The sequence below is a fragment of the Acipenser ruthenus genome, chromosome 29, assembly GCF_902713425.1.
Source record: "Acipenser ruthenus chromosome 29, fAciRut3.2 maternal haplotype, whole genome shotgun sequence".
NCBI lineage: Eukaryota > Metazoa > Chordata > Actinopteri > Acipenseriformes > Acipenseridae > Acipenser > Acipenser ruthenus.
Window position 1 is genome coordinate 20,724,951 of NC_081217.1, and position 23,536 is coordinate 20,748,486.

General features: G+C 46.6%; 1 protein-coding gene across 2 annotated transcripts; it reads right to left on the reverse strand.

The window, feature by feature from the left end:
* Positions 1 to 1,010: 1,010 nt before the first annotated feature.
* Positions 1,011 to 16,316, reverse strand: LOC117964518 (differentially expressed in FDCP 6 homolog). Of its 2 annotated transcripts, none has more exons than XM_034908320.2 (11): positions 16,083 to 16,316; positions 12,272 to 12,412; positions 11,238 to 11,417; positions 9,472 to 9,699; positions 9,050 to 9,196; positions 8,768 to 8,876; positions 7,587 to 7,885; positions 6,663 to 6,829; positions 5,659 to 5,857; positions 4,862 to 4,952; positions 1,011 to 2,651 (listed from the first exon to the last, which is right to left on the reverse strand). In XM_034908320.2, exons 1-11 carry the CDS (start codon positions 16,176 to 16,178, stop codon positions 2,476 to 2,478), a joined length of 1,833 nt encoding a protein of 610 aa, XP_034764211.2. In that variant the 5' UTR covers positions 16,179 to 16,316; the 3' UTR covers positions 1,011 to 2,475. The 2 variants fall into 2 exon arrangements, with proteins under 2 accessions (XP_034764211.2, XP_034764212.2); XM_034908321.2 differs by having other exon boundaries at positions 2,509 to 3,060.
* Between the last annotated feature and the right edge of the window lie 7,220 nt (positions 16,317 to 23,536).

Below are 23,536 nucleotides of genomic sequence, written 5' to 3' on the forward strand. Positions count from 1 at the left end.
TTCCTCCAGCTTGACATTTTTCTGTTTTAAACGCTGCACTGAAACAGTTCAGAAGCTGCCCTTCAGTTGGAGATGCCTGCCACAGACATGTGGAACGTAGGCTAGATCTACCAAAGTGTCTTAAAACACACAAAGACCGTCACTATCTAGAGAAATGTTGCGTGTTGTCAGAATAACGACAGGAAAAATAAATACAAGTGGACGGTCACCAGATGGCGCTGGCTCTTCCGTCTAGAAAGACACTTTGGCTCATCTAGTCTAATTTTTATGTGTCTATGGCACCTCGCACTGATGAGCAGCACCTGAACACGCACTTATCAAAAATATGTGTCATGTTTTTAAAATCATGAAAACAGTGTTTGAGTAATTGCAATAATAATAATAATAATAAGGATGGTTGCTGTTGTGTGATACACTGCCTTTACAGATACTGTCTCCTGTTGGTAAGATGAAGTCAGGTTAAACGCGCTAAAACCACAAGAGACGACCCTGGCTGTTTTGCACAGTGGTTAAGATGCTCGCTTGTGGTGGGAGGGGTCGCCGTTTCACACACAGCCTCCTCCCTGTTACACAGACACTATAAAAAATGAAGGGGCAATTCAAATAAATCTGAAACCTGAAGCGACTGCATTTTGTAGAAATAAAAACAAGCACAGGGAGCAGGGATAAGGATGCTAAAAGGAGTAAAAACATTACTAAGCTATCAGTTCTTTTGAAGTCAGCTTCCAGAGTGCCGGTCTGGCTGGCTGGTGTTTCTAAAGACTCTGCAGCTGCATGCTTGCCTTGGCTGAGTCGCTGCTGTCTGTCATGCCGTTCCAGAACAGGAAGTCTGGAGCTGTTTGGACAAACCGCATTCACATCTATCAAACCTGCCTGTCAGGAACAACGGCTTCCCTCAAACCTAGCAGGTGATGGAAACGTTGAACCCCACTCCTTAGAATCGCTGCAAACTACACACCCTACAGGGAAGCAGACTAGAGATCTCTTCACGTGTTACTGCAACACCACCATCAGGTCCCAGAGATTTTAATAGGCAGCAAATATACACAATGCATTTTGACAGTCTCATGTCTCAAAATATATTTCAGAAGTGTTCATAAAGTTTTCCCAGACATACAAACAGCAAACAAGACTTTTTTTTTTCAAGCTTTGTACATTTTGGTTGTTTTCTGAATCTTGCCAGCAAAGCTACAGTTGACAGGAGAATCATTTTTAAACAGCTGAGCAGGAGTGGATCTCTGGAGCTCTGTGTAGACTGTTAGTGCAGGGAACCCTGCCAAGAGCATTGCAGGTGCAGTGCAGTATCGAGAGACACAGCAAAACAAACAGCACAGCCACCTGCTTACCATGGTGGAGGGCTGCTAACCATCACAATTGTATGGATTTATCTTTATTTAAAATTTGGTAAAGCAGGCGATAATGACACATTTTCCATAGACATGACAAAGTAATTTGTATTCACTGTTTGAGAAAGAAATATAAAAAAATCTGAATGCCTCTTTAATACCTCTAACAGGCTGCAAACTACCAGCGTTTTGTTATTTTAAACTTGGCTGCAACATGCTGGAAGTCATTGTTCTCTTAATCAAACAGACCAATCATCGAAAGAGATTTAGAAGAGTCTGCATGAAATAAATCTAAAATAAATAACAACTGGAATGGATTCTTCTTCCATAAAGTGGAAGCGAACGCTAAATTAAGAATACATTATACAAAAGCTATACATTTGTTGGAAGAAATTCTATGAAATGTATTAAGGCCACATTTTGTTTGTCCCTTGTCCCGAATAGGAATGTTTCACTACTTAATTGTCAGGGGGGGTTTTGACCAGACCTGGGGTCAGTTCCACTTATAATTCTGATTACAGTTGCAATTGCAGTTTTGATTCAGTTACAATGATTGAGCCCAGGTGTGGCTTCACCTGCTTGTGATGTGGTGAACCAGAACACTCACTCTATGGCACCCAGGCAGGACTTGAACCCGGGCCTCTTTCTCTGTTGTGTAGATTTCTCAGGAAATCTGCTGCGCAGTGCAGGGGGCGGACAGGAAGAAGTCAGATCTGAAGTTATCTTTATTTTCATGTGTGTGCTATGTGCTGCACTGCCTGTTTCTGAAGCCATTTCACCTTAACTCAAACTACTTGCTTACGATGTTTGCAGCAAGAAGCATTCATCCTGTGCTTTGGACACTGAAGTGTGCGGTCCTTCTGTCTGTGGGGTTTTAGGCAAGGCAGATGCGCTGACCCCATGTTAAACTTCCGTTGAAAACGACTTGGAAAAATAAAACCCAAAAAGAAAAAGCAACATCCAGGTTTGTAGGGCTTGAACCCCAGCCGTTTCCGTGAACATTCAAAGAGGCTCGGAGCCGAGTTTGTGGGAAAGATCTCTCTGTCTTGATGTCAGAGGGCATCCTCATAGTCTGCAAACAGAAGCCCTGTTACCTGGCAAGTTACCTGGTTGCCACGGGCTGGTCCTTTTAGGGCTGCGTGTCCATGTCGGAAGCCTGAGAGAGACGCCTGGCCGATTCGACGTTCTCCTTGCTCTCCTCGCGCTCTCTCTCCTCGGATTTCTGTCTCAGCTTCAGTCCGGGATCTTTCTGCGACGGGACGCGGAAGCTGGAGAACCCCCCCAGCCCGGGAGAGGATTTCTTGTCTGGGAAGGAGAGCACAAGAGAAAGAGATAGAGAGAAAACACACACACACACAGACACACAGGCAGACAGACAGACAGACGCACACAAACCCATGCAGGCAGAGGCAGCTGCAAAGTCTTATCAACCCTCAGCACTGCAACCTAACAGCAACTCCGCCAACTCCAGTCAACCCTAGCAAGTGTCCGCCACCAACACAAATCTCCAGATTCAGTCCCACGGGGTCAGTAACATTGTCACTTAAGAGTCTTGGCAGGATGTGATAAAGGCGCTACATGTAAGTTTCGGGTTGCTGTTGTGCTGTGACTGTAGGAGGAGGAGGAGGAGGAAGAGGAGGAGGAGTTGCTATGTGTCAGCCACACCACTGCAGTCGTTACATCTCCACAAGGTTTCATTTGGATTGTCTCGAAGCTAATGAGAAAGAATAAAAGATGGTCAATGAAATCTGTCTGGGATGCCAGGAAGCGTTGACTGTAAATGTAGTGTGGTTGAGAGAAAATGAAACTGTGCAATACAATGAGAGATTGCTGCTCTTTGAGTGCAGTGGTTCCAGTCTGCAGGGTCGGTCTCTCTGAGAAGTCCGTGCTTAAGAACAACGCAGACAACAACTACAGCCCCTCTTCACCGTGGACTGCAGCTTCTCTACGGTGAATTTGCATGGCAATTTCACCCTCGTTTTTAATCAGATCATGTGATCTACAGGGACGCAGCTGTGCATCTGCAGCAGGGGTGTGCTGGAAGTTCACCATTCCAGTCCTGGTCTTTGTTCCAACCCTGTTCTAAATGGTTTGATTGAACCAGTTCAATCTCCAGTCACAGGCTGAAGTTGTTAAACCTGGAGTGGAATAGCCCTCCAGGACCGGGATTGGCCATACCTGATTTATAGCATTTGCACATTATAAAAAAAGTACAATAACAGGGGGGCAGTATCACAGTCATTAAAGCTCATGCCAGGTAAGGATTTTACTAACAGATGTAGCTGGTTGGTACCTGCGTTATTACAATGTAACGATTCCAATAAAGAGTCACCAAAAAATCCCATTACAGGCAACATACTGCAGCACACTGTATGAGCAGACCACAGCTCTGCTGTATGAACTCCATTACCGTATCTATAGACACTTCCACTGCTGTCTCTTAGGGGAATCCTCTCAGTAACCTCTTCCACGCTTGAGCGGTCAGGCAGCCGGAACACAATTTTCAATAGATTTGCATGACAGAGTCCCGTTACTACAGAACAAACCCACTGCACAGTACTGTGTGTCCTGGAGATGAACATCTCCTCTACATTGACTAAGCAAGTCACTAAACCCCCATACTTCATCCCCGCCAGGGCAGACAGACCTGTCTCTATCATACAGCTGTGCATCCGTACCCCCTTATTGATATCAACTCTACAGCCTCCACAATAACAAAATACACCAATGCATTTTCCTAATAAAGCTAATCCTGGTCAGTGTGGGAGCCACCAGTTAGATTGGTGCAAGGCTGGGTAATTGTGCATGCTTTGGTTTTTTTTTTTTTTGTGTGTTTTTGCAATGGGGATAACCTGTGCAACAGCGGTACCCCTCAGATCCTATTGTTCCTCGCAATGGGGTTTGTACAGCATCCTCCAAGTCTAGCCTGCCAAGTCTGCACTCCCCCCGAAGCTGCCCTAACTCTCAGCCTGAACGGAGCGGGGTTCTGGAGGGGTAGACGGAGCAGAGAGGAAACTGATGTCAGTTCCTGTTTCCTGTAGGCGATGCCGCGCGCGCGCAGGGGCGAGTTATCTAGGTCATGGGAGGGCGGGGTTTCCTTTCTCTGATGTCATGCTGAGAATGTTCTGTTTACAACTCACACTGAATATCGTTTCTGCGTTAACCCACTGTTGTTAAAAAAAATATATATAAATAAATAAGACATTTAGTTTCAGAAAGACATTGAGGAAGACAGAGCTGGAGTGTATAGTGATGTAGTGTAATCAGTGAGCAGGTGAAAGATCAGAAGAAAGCCTCTTTCTTAACCCTTATAAAAGCTGAACACTCCCCTTCTCAGAAGCTGGTTGATAAGGTGCGGATGGTTTGCTGGCTGGGGTCCTGCTTCTGGATAAGGCTGGGAAGAGGTGCATGATACGGGATGAGCAGTACACTGCAGTAAGCTCTTAGAAGGGTTGAAGAAGAGATCATCTTTCACAGCCACTGAGTAGTCAGAGGTAAAAGACAGGTCTTCTTACCTCCTGGTCCTATAGGATGCATCAGCCTGTTCATTTGCACGTTCCAGTGCTTGACGTTGGTGCTTGCCTGGCGCAGCTTCCTCTGGGCAGCCTGAAATGGTTAACAGGAAAAACACAACAGACATGAATGGATACCCTTTCATATAGGAGCGTGCATGCTTGCTTGAGTTGGGGTTCAGGACCTAGAGCGAGAGGAGGGGGTCATTTGTGCCGGGTCGCAGCGGATCTCAGATCCGGTACCATTTCGTCTGAGATGTACAGTCTGCAAACGATGACCCGTATGAAAAAGAAAACTTATTTTTCGCAACAGAAAAAAATCTCTATATATAGATAACGACTTATAATTAAGTAACCAGACCTTAATTAAGTAATAGGGGTAGCGTTTTTTGTGTCTAGTCCTAATGCACTGCTTCTGCCTATATATATAACTATACTCGTCAATCATCTGCAGTATAGTGTGACTGGATTCTTATGAACTATATGACTTCTATCCACTACTGGAAGTAGGGACTGCTTATAGTATTTTACTGTTTAGAGATTTGTACCAATTATGAATATAAGGCTGGACGAACACAAATGATCATGCAGTGGCTTCAGTACTAAGGCATTATAGTGTCAATGTCAATTGCAGTACCTAAACACCCTGTTGCTTCTTTAAAAGATAAAATGAGAAGAGAGCTGGGGGGGGGGGGGGGGGGGCAGAGTCAAATTGTTTAGACAGACAGACAGACAGACAGACAAAGGCAGACAGGCAGACACACTGACTGACAGACAGACAGACAGACAGACACACTCACCATGACGTCCTGGTCGACTCTCTGCCGGTTGACCCTCACTTCCTCCAGATGCAGCTGGGCCTCTTCGAGAGCCCGGGACTTGGTTTCCATCTCCTGCCTGAGCTCCTGCTTCTCTCTCTGGGTCTTGAGAATGTACTCCTCCTGCTCCTCCTTCATGAACATCAGCTGCTTCAGCTTCTCCTCTTCCTCAGCCAGTAGCCTGCGGGGAGAGAGAGGCAGTCCTTGGACTCAACGGCTAATTCATCAGAACGCTTGCCATCCCAATTAGGTTTCAAGTGAAGGTACAGTTCCAACAGTTTGCATCACACAAGCTTATTCTGCTCTTCAGAAGTGGATTATGAACCAAAGCCCACTGGGTAGGTTCACCAACACACTGTGTCAAACTAATAGCTTTACAGAGCCCTGGCAAACAAAGGGACTTCCTCTGCAGAGACTGTGAGTTCATTTAAAGGCACAGTCTCTTTTACACATTGAAGAAGGTGTTCCTTTGTAAGTACACGTGAAACGCTTCAGATCCAACAACATGTTTCTTGTAACTGTTGGCAGTGTAACAGAAGCAGCGTGTGGCACTGGCTTTGTTAAATCTCTGGGAGTCTGTAGATGACGTTTCTAGCAGCTGATGAGTTAATAATCCTCCCATCAGCAGAAGACCCGTGCTCACCTCTCCACTACCCAGCTTGCTCTTCAGTTGAATGGGAAAGCGTTCATCTTTGAACTGTCTGCTTTGCGGTTCTCACCCAGCCCTTAATTATATGAGACGGCTGTTCACTACACACTGTACTGCTGCGGGGAGTAACCAGCAAAAGCAGATGTGTGAATGGCTCACCCCAGTGATGTAGTGTTAAGATGGTTTCAAAGTGTGGTTTTGTGCGCTCCCTGTGAGGTTTGGAGTGGTGTGTGTCTTTACACTTCATGAGTGAGTCTGTGTCTCCATACCGTGCCTGTGCGTAGTGGAATGGTGTGTGTGTGTGTGTGTGCGTGCGTGCATGTCTCAGACTCCATACCGTGCCTGTGCGTATCGGAAGGCCTCCTCATCCTGCCTGGCTTTGATCTCCAGCCGCAATGCCTCCTCCAGTCCCTGCTGCATCTCCTCCAGCTCCTGGATCCGTTTCTTCTGCCTCTCTGCCTCCGCCTCCTTCAGAACCATCTCTGCCTGCATGCTGGCCCGCGCCTGAGCAGAGAGAGTGGTGCAATTACTGCGCTGGAACTGAGGGGACGAGTCAAATCAGTGACTGGTGTGCTCACCAGCGAGCCTACCCCAATACTGGGCAGAGAATATGGAACAGCTCTGCTGATTCTGTGTGGCTGATGCAAAGATAAAGGGGGAGAACCCTACAGCGAGACCCCAGTGTTGATCAGGGAGCAGGAGTCTCAGCGAGACCCCAGTGTTGATCAGGGAGCAGGAGTCTCAGTGAGACCCCAGTGTTGATCAGGGAGCAGGAGTCTCAGCGAGACCCCAGTGTTGATCAGGGAGCAGGAGTCTCAGCGAGACCCCAGTGTTGATCAGGGAGCAGGAGTCTCAGCGAGACCCCAGTGTTGATCAGGGAGCAGGAGTCTCAGCGAGACCTCAGTGTTGATCAGGGAGCAGGAGTCTCAGCGAGACCCCAGTGTTGATCTGGGAGCAGGAGTCTCAGCGAGACCCCAGTGTTGATCAGGGAGCAGGAGTCTCAGCGAGACCTCAGTGTTGATCAGGGAGCAGGAGTCTCAGCGAGACCCCAGCGTTGATCAGGGAGGAGTGCCGTGGAGTCTCAGCGAGACCCCAGCATTGATCAGGGAGCAGTGCCGTGGAGTCTCAGCGAGACCCCAGCGTTGATCAGGGAGCAGTGCAGTGGAGTCTCAGCGAGACCCCAGCGTTGATCAGGGAGCAGTGCAGTGGAGTCTCAGCGAGACCCCAGCGTTGATCAGGGAGCAGTGCCGTGGAGTCTGACCTGCTCTGCGTCACGGAGCTGCACCTCCAGTGCACGCTGCATCTCCTCGTGCTGGGCTCTCCTGCGCTGCTCGTCCTGCTGCAGCAGCACCTCGGCCTGCCGCTGGGCCTCCTTCAGCAGCTCCAGCTCCTGCAGCTTCTTCTCCTTCTCCTCCTGCAGCGCGCGCAGCCTCAGCATCTCCTCCTCCTTCGCCGCCTTCCGCCGCTCCCGCTGCTCCCTCTGCTCCCGTCGCTTCAGCTTCAGGTCCTTGTGAAGAGACTTCTTGCCCTCAGCCTCCAAGCGGATGACTGTCTGGATAGCTGGGGAGAGAGAGAGGGGGGGAGTGAGAGCCTGGAATGTACAGTGATGCAGGTGGAGCAAACCAATCTAGGGAGGCACGTTTTTAGGTTTTGTGTCACTGGGGCAATTTAAAGGTGTGTGCAACAACACCCGGGCAGCGTCTTTTGCTGGCAAGGCATTGTGGTTATCTACCGAGCACCTCTAGTGATGTATAGGGACTTCAAGCTGGATAGCGTTCTGGATAGCTGGTAAGAGAGGGAGTGCGAGGAGGGGAGTGGGGCAGAGGGAGACACGAGGCTTCTATATTACTGCACACAAATTCCAGATGCATCACTGAGAAAAGAACGGCTGTGGGGACAAGGGAGTAAGTTTAGAATCAGAGTTTCGGTGTGGCACTTGTGATGAAAGCAGCAGCAGCCTCAGCCCCTGTGATGAAAGCCAGAGAGCCCTTATCTCCGGGTCTATCTGGATGTGATTGTGCAGATCTGCCCGGAGTCACGTGACTTCCTCTGCATGTGGTGCGCTCGGCGCTTATAAACCGTTTCCTGCTTCCGGGCTGCATGGCCCTGCGAGGCTACTGCAGACAGCCCTGTCTGAACTAGCAACTCAGTCGCTGGCCAGAGAGTTTAAACAGGGGGCTCTTTATTCAGGAGTAACAGCATGCTTAGTGGGGTAACGCTATATTTTTCAGAACCCCGCTACTTACTCTTTAAGGTGATCTGTGAATGCAGGCACTGCGCATTAGCGTCTGTTCCTGTATCACTGCGCATACGACTGACAGATAACTCGTAGTCAGATTTCTGAGTGTCGAATGCACCTTGAAATTACTGCTGACCCTCAAATCCCCAAAGGGCCTGCATTAGAATGACTTCCCGATCAGGAGCGCCCCTCGCTGCACTGACCTGTCGTCCACTCCTGCCTCTGCTTGGTGTCGGAGGCGCTCATCTCGTAGGTCTTAGCCAACGTTTTCACGCAGAACATGCACCTCTTCCCATCCTTATCCGGGAGCACCTGGAATACACAAGGAAGCAGGTCACCAGCCAGCATGCTGTCCTTATCGACCAGCCTCTGAGAAGGGGGGTTTGAGTTATTCCCTTACAGCAAAGGGAAATAAAGCACAGGTCAGCACGGTTAAGAATAGCGAGGGGTGGTAAAGCATGTTAATTAACAGTGGAGAGCCTCACCTCCACGCAGCAGTTCCTGTCCAGAGGGATGCTGCCCTTTCTCTCTTTGCGGTCTTCACTCACGTAGTAAGCCAGTGTGCTCGGCCTCAGCGTGAACCAGCGCTCTGTCCAGTTCCGCCGCAGCTGCCCTTTCTTCCACAAGTAACCCTGGAAACAGAGACCGGCCACGTGACGATTTAACATGAGGAGTCTGGAAGATGTTTAAATTGTTCTGGAGCAACAGGAACATTGTGTAATCTGCACTCCGCCATGACCTACTGACCCATCACTTTAGAGGCTTAGAAATAATACAAACACATCATGGGATACAGCGTGCATTCCCCAGGCGTTTTTCATTTGATAACTTTCTAGAAGCACGGCTACATCGCTGAGGGGCTGCGTATCTCTCTGCGTCTCCTGAGGGCGTATCTCCCTGCGTGTACCTGCTTGAGCACGTCCTCCACAATCTCTCGATACACCTCCTCGATCGCCATGCTCAAAGCGTCCTTGTCGATGCCCCTCGTCAGCTTCCCAGAGTTCACCAGCTCCAGGAACTTCCACACGACGATACCACTCTGCTGCAGGGGCTCCTGGCTGAAGTAATCCTCCAGCTCCACGTAGTTCAGCTCCACGTTCATTGCCATGCACACCTTCTTCAGCAGGTACTCCACCTGGCAGCCAGGGGGCGACAGAGAGAGGGAGAGGTCAACCCTGCTTGGGCTGTGTTCAAGACGGAATTGGGGAACTTTGCCACAAGTGATCTTACTGGTTGCTCTGAATTTGAGTGGGTGAAAGTCAGCTTAGTTTTAATAATATATCTAAATACAAATGATTATATAGTAGAACCATATATTATAAAGACATTTCAGATGGCTGTATCGCATCAATATCAGGGTCTGCTATATATTATATACGAGTGCTTGACTGTTTCCTGTGGTGTCAAGCTGCTGTGGATGAAGTTGACATTACAACACAGGAAACCGCAAGCCTAGAGTCTGAGCAACCCAAGCTAGCAGCTACATGCACTCGAGAAGAAACAGAACCCAGAACCTACGTATAAATATGACAATTCCAGCTATCCCTAAAGTATTTCAACCTAAATAAAATAAATTTAGAAGCCACAATTTGATTCTACCCCATAAAACGAGGAGCCCACTATTTCTGAATGTTTTTTTTCTACTGTGCGAGTTGAATTTTTGGCACAGTGTATATGGGGCCACTGTTTCTCTCCAGATGGCTTCCATTGTCTATATATGGATGCGTCTTCAACAGCTTTAAAAAGCATATTGCAGGGTGCAGATTCCTAGAACTGCGAAAACAGCAAGCATGCCGCCATGCTGAAAACACGCTGGGTCTTACAGCGAGTGTGGAAGAATTGCAATTCGAAGTGCGCAGCCTGGGAAAGTCCGCGCTGAGCAGATACCGCAGCGAGACTGTTTGTTTTGACAGTGTAAGGTGCCCGTGTGGGAGGGGGCTGTATTTAATCAGTTTCTCAGAAGGTTTGCAGGTGTGATAGCAGATCACGATACCACCAACGCAGTCGCATCACAGGATTCAGTGAAGCATGGAAATAGAAATCAAACCACGAAGGATTGAGGCATTGGCTGAGCAACATCAGAAATGCTCCTGCCGGTAATTACACGAAACTAGCAAATCGACAGGAGCCACAGTAATCCCCTAGAGGGTCTAAAGTCTAATAACATGCAAGCTCAGGCAGAGGCGGGCGGATTCTACCTGCTGTTAGGGGTCGTACTCATAACTGTCTTGAAGAAGTATTCATCAACAGGTATTCAAATATTATTATTATTATTAAATAGATTGTAAACTGACAATTAACATTTTCATCATTAGTTCATGAAAGGAAAACATGCTTCCAATCGGCTTTTAAAACACTGAGTTCCATTGATTGGTACTCAGTTGTAAAGGCGAGGGAAGGACGTCTTTTCTTGTTTTGAGATCAACGCGTTAATGAATGGGTTTATTTAATACCTGCCAAAAAAGACTTCTTAAAGGCAATTAGGAGAATGAGTCTCAGCACGCGCCTAGCTGCTGTGCTCCTAGACTGGAGCGGCTTTTTAAAATGTATTTGATTCCGATTTGAACAGCTGAATTGTTAGGCAGTGCTTTGTGAAAGACTCTATAGAAGTGTAACGGGGTAGACCATGGAGGTGATACTGACAGGGTGGCGGGTGTGGAAGAGAGCTCTCACCTCGTCAGGCACCATGACCAGAGGGTACTTGTCCTCGGACAGGAAGTTGAAGAGGCACCAGAAGCGAAAGGCGTCTTTCAGGGGGATGCTGGTCTTGCCGTTGGGCCTGTAGTTCTTCTTGGCAGTGAGCGTCCAGCACAGCTCGTCGAAATTCTCCTTCACGAAGGAGCCCTCCTTCACCTGACAGCAACAACACACACAGGGTGAAGAGAGCCACCAGAGACAGCGGTGCAAGAACCCCAGAGCGTTCCGTGTGCTCCAGATGGGAGAACACGGAACCCCAGAGCGTTCCGTGTGCTCCAGATGGGAGAACACGGAACCCCAGAGCGTTCTGTGTGCTCCAGATGGGAGAACACGGAACCCCAGAGCGTTCCGTGTGCTCCAGATGGGAGAAAACGGAACCCCAGAGCGTTCCGTGTGCTCCAGATGGGAGCACACCCTTCTGCATTGCAATGTAGGCGGAAAACTGGAACACATCCTAAGTTATATAGCTTATATAAAGGGGTGATCTCCAGTCCTTCAGGTTGCTGTAACATTTTAAACAGCAGTAGTTTTAATATAAAACAGAGACCCAGAGTTCATGTAGCTAATCGCACCACAGTGATATAAACACGTACCAAAGGAAGCTCATTTTGTCTCTGTGTTCCTGATAACCAAGGCTTTTCAAAATATTCAGCCGCAGACCTTTCAAAGTTGCCCAGCTGACCACGGTCTCTTAAGGGGAATGTCTTTGGTGAGCACTCTGTCAGGGTAAAAGAGCCATCCTTCTGCCCTTGAATGTAATTCAGTCATTTGCCTGGTAGGTTTGCAGTTTCTCATGCGTCTCCTCGTGCTTTTACAACGATATACGACAGTGCTTTTACCCTGGTTTACCATACATTTTAAAAAGCTTTGATGAATCGGGTCTACGCACATCTGACAATAAAGTTGTTCAATAAAGAAATAGGAGCCTGGGGTACTTCAACATTTAAGGATAAAAGAGTCTGTAAGCTGAGGCTCAGATGTGAACGCTCCCTGCAGGTCAGTCCGGTTACCTTGTCCAGGATGTACTTGTTGAGGTAGGGCATGTAGCCCTGGCTGGAAACTGGTCCGTCGTCATCGTCTCTGAAGTGCTCCTCCAGGGCGACCGGGTCGTGTGGGATACTCAGCACCGTGCAAAGGTTATGAGACAGAACCTGCAGACACAAGCAGCAGCAGCCATTACAACACTGACGGAACCAGCAGGCTTTGGGTTTGGTGCTCTTACAAACAGACCAAGCTGCATTGCAAGCACACTGCAGTGAGCTGTTGTTTTTAACAGCACTGAAAAAATCAAAATCAAGGCTATTGTGATTTTTTTTTGAGCTGCAGCAGAGCTTGCATGTGACATTCATAACCACCTGCTGCTGCATGTAGAGGCGGGGGGGGGGGGGGGGGGCGTGCCTGTTTAGTGACAGCGGACAAGTGTTAAAGATGGGAAAAAGCTTGTAGGCATCTGCATCTGAAATTACCTTTAGAGAATGCAAACAAACTGGACAACTAACAAGGACTGGTGTCTGGTAAAGGTGAAGCAGCTACACTGATTATACTGTAATTGCATGTGTGGTGTTACACATTGTGATTACACAAGCCCAGAATACAGTTCAAGTACAAAAGAAACCTGAGCATGGGTTAGATTGCATGATGCTTCAGCTCTCATTTAATACAAGGCTGCACATTTGAATCTGTACAGTACCTGATTTCAGTGACAACAGGAAGACAGAAAGGAAGTTGCTTTTTTCTGTGGTTTACTGGGAGAAAATTCAAAACACGCAGACACTAGACACCAGATTCTCATTGGAGCTACACAGTGTTATTGAATGAGGCTCTTTTCAGGTTCAACATCCCTTGCTGGTTCTGCAGGCAATGCACCCAATGGAATCGTTGCACAGTTCCAGTCACAGCCTGGCTGCTTTGAGATCACACTGCACTGCGTTAGAATGGCATTGCTGTGTTAACAGACCACGCAAATCCAGTGGTCAGACAATCCGCAGCACATTCCAGTATCACACATCAATAGAGCTCCTTCTTTCCAGTAAAGCACACGAGTCTGCATTGCCGGAGCTCTCTCTTCACACCCGCCTTCTCTGTTTCATTGAATCGTGAATATTAACAACCTCGTTTCAGAGCAGTCCTAATTTGAACAAACGTGTTGTCTCGTGCACAGCAGCCTACCAAAAAGAGACTGACGAAGATTTAAAGAGATCAGGCTGGATTTGTATGAGAGAACGTCTGGAAACCAGGTTGTTATAATCGTATTAATACCAGGAGAGCAGTCTGCAAGAGAACAAGGCGATCGCTCGACCGCATGTTCCGGGTGAAATACTACAGCATCAGCGAAGTTGCTCTGTAGTTTTTTTTAAGGGTAACACACCTGTTTTGGGGACTTTGAAAAGCAAGGCACGTTATACCATGGAAAAATTGCCAGCAATGATTGCAAGGTTTAAAATGTGCCAAAAGACAAACAGGATAAGTAAGTGATAATAATAATAATAATAATAATAATAATAATAATAATAATAATAAATATATTGAAAGCTTTCAGCTAATATTCCAGCTCCCAGAACCCAATCCTTTTATTTCCAGTGTTTTCTACCCACTGATATATCATAATGTAACAATACTCTGCAAACCTGAAGCCATAATAAGGTGCCCTTGTTTCTGTTTTGAAGATTGCGGCAGGATAATGAACACCTGTTTGCTACGTTAGCTACAGGCGGGCGTCAATCAAACGATTAAACAAATGACAGGTGTCTCGTAGCGGCCCAGACGGGTTTTCTGATGCTGTGAAATGCCAGGAGACGATCTGTAACGAGGTGATAAAATAGTAGCCGAAGACAAACGGAAATCGAGGCATAACTTCCTGGCAAAGGTCCCAGTTATACAAAGCACAGGCATGGACTAGACACAGTTTACTCCTGTTTATCAGCCCCCATGCGCCAACATGATAGAAAAATGCAGAACCCACCATGTACCAGGAATTGCTTTTCGCTTGTTACTGAGAAACACAGAACTGGCGTCACCCACATACATCCCATCCCCGACGACACTGCTGGTAATAGAGCAGCGAGTAATCCTAACTAATTCTCTGGAACTACCTACATTTAGAAAAGAGAACTTCAAAAATGGCAACGCTCTTTGTTATGAGTTTCTTGTTCTTCTATTTGTTTGTTTTTAAAACATATTTTAGGCGAGTGTGAGTTCTCAGGTCTCCACCACTTCCTGCTGCACTATTTAAAAAAACGGTTTTGAAAATCAAGTGAAAGGCTCTCCTTGTCAGAAGCTCAGCACAGGCTCAGCAGCACAGAGCACAAGTGCGTGAGAGGGATTAAGGGCTGTCATAAGATACAATCCCCAGGCTGCTGGCCAGGGATACAGGCAGGTCAGGGTGCAGGTGTAGGGAACAGTACCCAGCACTGAAACGAACATCGTCTCTTACGTAGCGCTATGAGAAGTACTGCAGACCAACGCTTTGCCCCAGTGCCTCCACTAGTGTCCCGAGCCCTCTTCTGTTGAATAGGGTATTAAGAGTGATGTTATACCGATTCGTTTAGCGCTGAATGCAGGCGCTGGAAGCGGTGCTTAATAAAGATTCGATGTGGACGCTTGTCCACCTTTCACTCGTGATCCGTGCCGGATTTAAACCCGGGCCTCCACAGGGCATAGCAGGTGATTGAATGAGCCCTCTCAATGTTTTTCCACCTTGTGAAAAAATATATATATTATTGATCGGGCTGATCGGATCCCGTGTAGTCGGATCAGTAGGGCTGACGATGCAAAAAAACTGTAGAAACAGCTAACTGATCAAGGCCTTATATCGGCTGTATATGGTGGGTCCCTTTGCCATAGCTAACCTGCCAGCTCACTTACAGACCCCATGTACTTCCAAGGTATTTTTTGTGGTGGTCCGAGGCAACGGGGCTCTTTGGGTTATTTGCATCTGCATGCAAGCATGAATAGACATGCCTGGTTTTGAATCTTTCACTTTATTGGAAAATACTGTCTCAAAAACTCAAATATTATTATTACTAATAGACTCCTATAGACGTAATATTAGTACAACTATATATATATATATATATATATATATATATAGCAGCATACTATACTATATATATATATATATATATATATATAGTGTTATAACAGGTGAAAAATAAACATATATTAATCAGAAAGGTGGTAATTACTATTTTTAATATTATTAATTGTATACTAGTATCATTAACATTTTTAAAACAAAATGCCTGATCATTATCTGAATATCATCAGCACACGTGCTCACACATACGGTAAGCACGCTATATATATATATATATAATAATAATATTATACCTGTTGCTATTTTAATGATCCAGACAGCGGTTGAGGTTATCTGCAATTAAAACAGACCCGAGGGTTTGTTCTGCTGTAGCAAAATCAATTATTCAGCAGACTTTGAGAAGGGAAGAGGCGCCTGAACTGAGCTCTCATCTCGTCTGCCGCTTTTTAAATTGTGTTTCAGCCCCATTTTTGAACATGAACAGCAGTGATCTTGACGTTACACGGAAGACTTTCTCTTCGTTCAAAACTGTCCTTTCACTTGAAAATATGAAACGTGAACCACTGGAGCAAACACCAACTTACAATCTAGAAATTCAGCGTACATTCACTTTGCTGTATTGAGAAGGAGAATTTAGAGAGGGCTTGGTTGGTTTATAGCAGGCTGGGCAGGTCGGAAATGACCCCAAAGCAAAGTGTCGAGTTGTACAACGACAAAATGCCACTGAAGACTTGGTTCAGTGACTTTACTAGCATTTACTAAGAAACACGCACACACACGCTTACCTTGAGTTGTGATTTTGAAACTTTCCCACTTTTCTCCACATCCAGAGCTGTGAAAGCGTACCAAATTGACTTTAATAACTCCGACCTCAGCTCCATTATTACTGCGGCATGACTTTTAATAGGGAACTGTTACTCACAGACCTGCTGCAATTGCACCCACACCCTTCCAGCTCCAGTTACCAATACAGCAGAGCAGCAGCAGCACCCCCTGTCTGTGATACCAGGCACTGCGCCCTTCCTCAGCAACTGATCACCAGCACTCATTTAAAGAAGCAACGTCACAGGGATGGCACTCAGACTCCTACTGCATAGCACGCTTTCACCCACACCAGGTTTTACTGCCAGCTTCATTAGCCACACAGTGTGTATCGGTAGCAAGCTCTTATTGTACTCCTAGTAAAGCCGGGAACAGATCAAAGTGCTATGCAATGGGAGTCTTATTCCCATCCCTGGCAGTGTCCCGGGTTTTGTGAAGTGTGTTCCCGAAACTGTTCCCTACAGTGCAGAAACAGAGGCGTTCTAATGAAAGGTTCCACCGTGTAAGTGAGTACAGTAAGGGGCCAGCCGGCTGAATCTATTGCCTTGTAATACCTGGGATTATTTAGAAAGATTATAGATTAATTAGAAAGATTATATACACACACACACACACACACACACACACACACACACAGTATTACTACAGTACACAAAAACGTTTAAATGCTGTTTATTTGCAGGGTTTTTTTTTTAAATTAGATTAAAATTCCTTACCCCAACAGGTAACAATGACGCAATGCGTGATGGATGACAAATTACTGTATTCTCTCTCTCTCTCTCTCTCTCTCTCTCTCTCTCTCTCTCTCTCTCTCTCTCTCTCTCTCTCTCTCTCAAATTCAAATTCAAATTCAAATTCAAATTGGCTTTATTGGCATGACAATAAAAATAATTGTGTTGCCAAAGCACATACATGGCATAACCAACTCAAATATACAGACAAAGAATTTTTCTTAATACTAACAGTATCCCTCCTCCCTCTATATTAATACAGTAAACAGAATCCCTCCCTTCCCCTCTATATCAAACAGTACCCCCTTCCCCCCTCTATATTAAACAGAATCCCCCTCCCTCCCTCTATTAAACAGAATCCCCCCTCCCTCAATTAAACAATACCCCCTCCCTCCCTCCCTCCCTCTTTCTATATTAAACAGAATCCCTCCCTCCCTCCCTCTCTCTTTTCCCTCTCTAGTGTGACGTGTTCACGGTCTGTCCCTCAGGCTATGACAGGTCTCCACGTATTGACCAGCCAGTTTGGCTGTGTGTTTGTCTTCCCCCAGCAGGATTGACAGCTTCTGGGTATCACACATTTTTGGGAATTCTGGGACTAAATCACAGAATTTGGGGAAGAAAATGTCCCTTATGTTTTTATATTTTTCACAGTGTGTCAGGAAGTGAATCTCTGTCTCGACCTCTCCTGTCTCACAGTGACCACAGTGCCTATTCTCCCTGGCCAGCCAGGTTTGCCTCTGTCGGCCTTTTTCAATGGCCAGGTTGTGGTCACTGAGCCGGTATTTGGTCAGGATCTGCCTCTGCTTTGTGTTTCTGACAGTTACCAGGTATTCTGCCAGGGTGTAATTTCTATTTAGGGTTCGATAGCACTCTAGTTTGTTTTGTGTTTTAGTGTTTGTATCCCAATGGTCCAGATAGGAGTGTTTCAGGTGTTTTATAATTTGGTTGACACTAATTGGAATTGTTTTTGCAGTGCTGTCCTGAAGCTGACTGATGTCAGTGTTGCTCAGCTCAGTGAGCTTCAGGACCAGCTGGCTGAGGGGACTCTTTTCTGGGCTGAGCTCTTGGTATTGCAGGGCTTTATGATGGAGTGAGTTTGGGTCACTAGTTTTTAGATGAATCCAGTATTTTAATGCTCTTTTTTGGATGTTAATAATCAATGGATAAAGGCCTAATTCAGCCCTGCATGCATTGTTTGGTGTTTTTCTTTGTAATCTCATGATGTTTTTACAGAACTCTGCATGCAGGGTTTCTGTGGGGTGTTTGTCCCATTTTGTGTAGTCCTGGTTGGTGATTGGACCCCACACTTCACTGCCATAGAGAGCAATTGGCTGAATTACACTTTCAAAAATTTTGAGCCAAATTTTGACGGGGGGATTTATATTGTAGAGCCTCCTCTTTATGGCATAAAAAGCCCTGCGTGCTTTCTCCTTTAGTGCATTCACTGCCAGGTTAAAGCTCCCTGACGCACTGATGGTCAGACCCAGGTATGTGTAGCTGCTGGTGTGCTCTAGGGTGGTGTTACCTAGAGTGAAGTGGTACTTATTTCCCTGAGATCTGGCTTTCTTCTGGAATATCATGACTCTGGTCTTGTTCATGTTTACTGCCAGGGCCCAGGTCTGACAGTACTGCTCTAGCAGTGCCAGGCTCTGCTGCAGCCCCTGCTCTGTGGGTGACAGCAGGACCAGGTCATCTGCATAGAGCAGAAACTTGACTTCAGTGTCATGTAGAGTGAGGCCAGGGGCTGCAGACTGCTCCAACACTGTGGCCAGCTCATTGATATAGATGTTGAACAGTGTTGGGCTCAGACTGCAGCCCTGTCTCACCCCACGCCCTTGTGTGAAGAATTCTGTTCTTTTGTTGCCAATTTTCACACCACACTTATTTTCTGAGTACATCGATTTTATGATGTCATAGACTTTACCCCCTACACCACTTTGAAGAAGTTTAAGAAATAGTCCTTTATGCCAAATTGAATCAAATGCCTTTTTAAAGTCTATAAAGCAAGCGAATATTTTTCCTTTATTAGTTTGATGGACGTGTTTATTGATTAGGGTGTGTAGGGTGTAAACATGATCAGAAGTGCGGTGTTTTGGTAGAAATCCAATCTGACTCTTACTCAGGACACTGTGTTCGGTAAGGAAGGCCAGTATCCGGGCGTTAATGATACTGCAGAACACCTTCCCCAGATTACTGCTCACACAGATGCCCCGGTAGTTATTGGGGTCGAATTTGTCTCCACTTTTATATATGGGTGTTATAAGCCCTTGGTTCCAGGTCTCAGGGAAATACCCAGCTCTCAGTACAAGATTGAGGAGTTTGAGCAGGGCCTCCTGCAGCTTGGGGCTGCTGTGTTTGAGCATCTCAGCGTTGATGCTGTCAGGTCCACTTGCTTTTTTTGATTTGAGGGCCTTGAGTTTATCACTCAGCTCCTCCACCGTGATTGGGGTGTCGAGGGGGTTCTGATTGTCCTTAATACAGGATTCTAAATTTTTTAGTTTTTCACAAATGGCATTTTGAGTTTTTTGTTCTTTGTTTTGTATTTCTTTGTAAAGGTTTTCAAAATGTTTTTTCCAAATGTTTCCATTTTGGATGGCCAATTCTTCTTTTTTTGTTGAATTTAGGTTGTTCCAGGTTTCCCAAAAATGATTTTGGTTTATTGACTCCTCAATTTCGCTGAGTTGTTTATTAATATGGTCTTGTTTTTTATTTCTTAGAGTGTGTTTGTATTGATTCAGTGCCTCACAGTATCTGAGGCGTAAATCTGGGCTGTCTGGATCTTTATGTTTTTGATTGGATAGCTGTCTTAGTTTTTCCCTTCTAGTTTTACATTCTTCATCAAACCACTTTTCTTTGAATTTATTCTTTTGGTTGTTTTTCCGATTTACTATTTTTAATTTAGATTTTTCTGCTGCTTTTCTAAATATGTTATTCAAATCTTTTACAGCCAGAGTTACTCCTGTTTTTGTGTGTTGATACTGTGTGTTTTGAAATGTGTGTATTAGGGTTTCTATTTCATTGGTGCCAATTGCTTCTTTGTATATTTCTGTGCTGTTTGGAGCCCATCTGTAGGAATGGTTTAGATTGTACAGCTTACAGGGCTGTGTCTGTGTGTTGTTGATCTGCTCTGTTCTTTTTATGAACACAGTGATTTGGCTGTGATCTGACAGGGGGGTTTGTGGTCTGACAGTGAATGCATTAATAGAGGAGGGGTCCAGGTCAGTGATGGCATAGTCCACCACACTGTTACCAAGAGCTGAGCTGTATGTAAACCTACCTAAAGAGTCCCCTCTGATCCTGCCATTCATGATATAGAGGCCTAGGCCTTGACAGAGATTCAATAATTGTCTCCCATTTTTATTTACCACACTGTCATGGCTATTCCTGTTTGTGGTCATGTGCGTGTGGTATAGAGGGGATTGTCCGAATATGTGGCTGTTCCCCTGTGTGTTCATGAAGTCAGGCAGAGTGCCTGTTCTGGCATTAAAGTCACCGCAGAGCAGCACACTTCCCTGGGCCTGGAAGTGGCAGATCTCTGTCTGGAGATCATGGAAGGTGTCTTCCTTGTAATAAGGGGAGTCCGATGGGGGGATGTAGGCTGCACACAGGTAGATATCTGTTTGGCAGGTGACAATGCTATTACTCATTTTTAGCCACAGGTGGGTCTCTCCTGTTCTTATTGGTCTAATAGAGTCGGTGAGCTCCTCTCTGTACCACACAATGATCCCCCCTGAGTCTCTGCCACGTTTTACGTGTGAGTGTTTCAGGGAGGGCACTATAATCTCCCTGTAGCCTGAGGGACAGTGAGTGGACACATCAGCACGGCACCACGTCTCGTGGAGAATAATTATATCTATGTTATTTATATTTCTGATGAATTCAGGGTCTGTGCTCTTCAGCCCAAACACTGACGAACACAAACCCTGAATATTCCAGGAGCTAATTGTAAGCGATCTCATATTTATAATTTAAGCTATTTATAATTATTATCTAGAATAAAATATAATGTCAGAAACATTGAACATAAATCAGTAACATGTTTTACACTATTAAGTATTTTCTTATTATTTGTATTATTTTCTTATTCTAATTATTATTAGTTGTACATTTCTTTTCTAATACATTTAGAGTGGGGTGTACTTAGCTCATGATTTTGAAAATTAAGTTCAGGAGCTGCCGTATCTCCCCCATCTCAGAGCTGACTAGGGTCCTTGGTTTGGAAGCAGCTGCTGCATAGCTGTGTTGCTGCTGCTCTGTCTGACTGCTGTGCTGGAGCTGCTGCTGTTCCTGGATCCCTCTGGGCTGGGCTCTGTTGGGCTGGGTCCCTCTGGGCTGGGCTCTGCTGGGCTGGGTCCCTCGGTGCTGGGCTCTGCTTGGCTGGGCTCTTCTGGTCTGTTGTAGTGTGTGCTGCCAGTGTCCAGGCTGCAGAGGCTGGTGTTCTTGGGGGGGTCTCCTCGTAAGCACAGGGCTGCGCTGTCCTTGGTGGTGGTCCGGTGTGCTCCTGTTTCGGGGGTGGCTGGCGGGGTCTCGGCCCATGGCAGTGTCCTTTAGGTTTTTGGCGAAGATCCTAACGCCTTCCTGGTCGAGGTGTACATGGTCGTACAGGTGCAGCGTGCTCAGGGTGGGGTGGTGTGCCAAGTGGACATTAGGCAGAAGGGCACAGCCTCTGGAGATGTCACTGTTGATCCTCTGAATAGTGTGCTGGGGGACGTCCTCTCTGGGCAGCAGGGTGGAGATCACTATCTTCGCACCAGGGAACTCCTTTGTGGCCTTCTCCGCTACTCTCCTTACCGACTCGGCCACATCTTCCCCCTGAGAGCCCAGGTCGTTGGTGCCAGTGTGGATGATAATGTGCTCGGGGTCTCTCAGGGTCGACTGGCACAGCAGCTGGAGCGCCCTTTCTGTAGTTGGGCACCAGAATTTTGCTACCCGGCTGCTGGGGAAGAGTCTTCGCTGGTTCAAGTACTTCCCGTTGGAGTCGATAAGAATGGCTACCTTGGAGCTGTATATTTTATTAGCCTGTCTACTCGAGGGAGTCTGTGTCTCTGGGGCAGTGTGTGTGATGTGGGAGGGAGGGGCAGTGTGTGTGGTGGGGGAGTGGGGGGTAGTGTGTGTGGTGGGGGGGAGTGTCTCACTGTCGGGGTGTGCTGGGGGAGTGGGGTGTGTGTTTGGATCAGTGTGTGTGGTGGGGGAGTGGGGGGTAGTGTGTGTGGTGGGGGAGTGGGGGGTAGTGTGTGTGGTGGGGGGGAGTGTCTCACTGTCGGGGTGTGCTGGGGGAGTGGGGTGTGTGTTTGGATCAGTGTGTGTGTGGGATGATGTGGTGTGTGTATCGGTGTCGGTGTCAGTCACACAGGCCCTGCTTGCTGTAGCTCCTGTGTTCTTGGGCTGGCTGTGGTGTTGCTGTTCTGGGTGGGGGGGAGGAGGTGTGACTCTGAGTAGCTGCTCTCTCAGGCTCTGTATTCTCCTCTCTTTGCGCTGCAGCTCCTCTCTCAGCTTGGCCAGCTCGTTTCTCAGGGCCTCGTTGTCCTGCCGCAACTCTCCCATCTCAGCTCCCAGCTCCCTGATGGAAGCCCTGGCCTCGTTCCTCACCTGCCTCACCTCGTCTCTTATCTGCTGCACGAGGTCGTTCTCTGTCAGCGTGGTTAGGGTGAGCTCCTTGAATTCTGCAAACTCCACCTCCAGCAGTGAGAGGCATTCCTTCAAGTGCTGCACTGTGCTGGGCAGTCTGGGGGTGAGCGGGGGGGTGCGGGGGGCTGCAGTGGGGGAGCTGCAGGGGGCTGTGTCTGCAGTGTGGGGGCTGCAGGGGGCTGTGTCTGCGGTGTGGGGAGCTGGCTGCTGTTCTGGGTCTAGTACCTCTGGATTTTTTTTCTCCTTCTCAGCCAGTTCTTTTAGAGCCTGGAAATCTTTCTCGAATAGTTCTAGGCTGGCCTCAGTTCCCTGAATCATAATAGTGCCATTATAAAACACATTGATGCTGAGCCTTGTGCTGTCAGGGTCAGTTTCATCTCCTATACGCAGTTGCCTTCCTTTGCAAATCCCTCCCAGCTTGATATTACTATGTGCTGTGCAGAGGGCTGTGTGCCAGGCAGTGGGGTGCTGTGTATAGAACAGCAGGTTGGTTTTGGTCCTCTTGCCCCCAGCCAGGCTGCAGTCTGTTATCAGTGTCTCTGGGGACTCCTTCATTAGCTTGTTCTTATACAGCTTCTTTGCCTTTGCACTGGTGACCTCATCAGGGTATCGGATTACACTGCTAGTCTGGCCCCTCCCACTCTGCAGGGCTAAATTGATACATTTATCCATTCCGACCAACTGTCAAAAACCAACCGGTTTCAGCTGCTTTCAGTGACTGAGAGTTTTTAGCTATTAGGTTTTAGTTAATTTGTTATATTAAAAAGGCTTACCTTTTATTTTCCTCTTCAGTTCTTTTCTTTTTCTTTCTTTCTGTTTATTTCAATTTGTCTGTTTCTTTCTATTTCTTTCTGTTTCTTTCTCTTTCTTTCTCTTTATTTCTCTTTCTTTCTGTTTCTTTCTGTTTCTTTCTTTCTTTCTCTTTCTTTCTTGTTTAATTTTCCTGGAGGTCTTATTTCTTTTCTTTTCCTCTTCAGTTCAGTTCTTTTCTTTTGCTTTCTTTCTATTTCTTTCTTTCTCTTTCTTTCTTTCTTTCTTTCTTTCTTTCTTGTTTAATT

Coding starts and splice junctions, on each gene's coding strand:
- LOC117964518 (XM_034908320.2), bottom strand. CDS start 16,178: ATGGAGCTGAGGTCGGAGTTATTAAAGTCAATTTGGTACGCTTTCACA. Junction 9,197..9,471: donor TGGAGGACGTGCTCAAGCAG/GTACACGCAGGG, acceptor CTCTGTTTCCAG/GGTTACTTGTGGAAGAAAGG. Junction 5,858..6,662: donor TTCCGATACGCACAGGCACG/GTATGGAGTCTG, acceptor CTCTCCCCGCAG/GCTACTGGCTGAGGAAGAGG.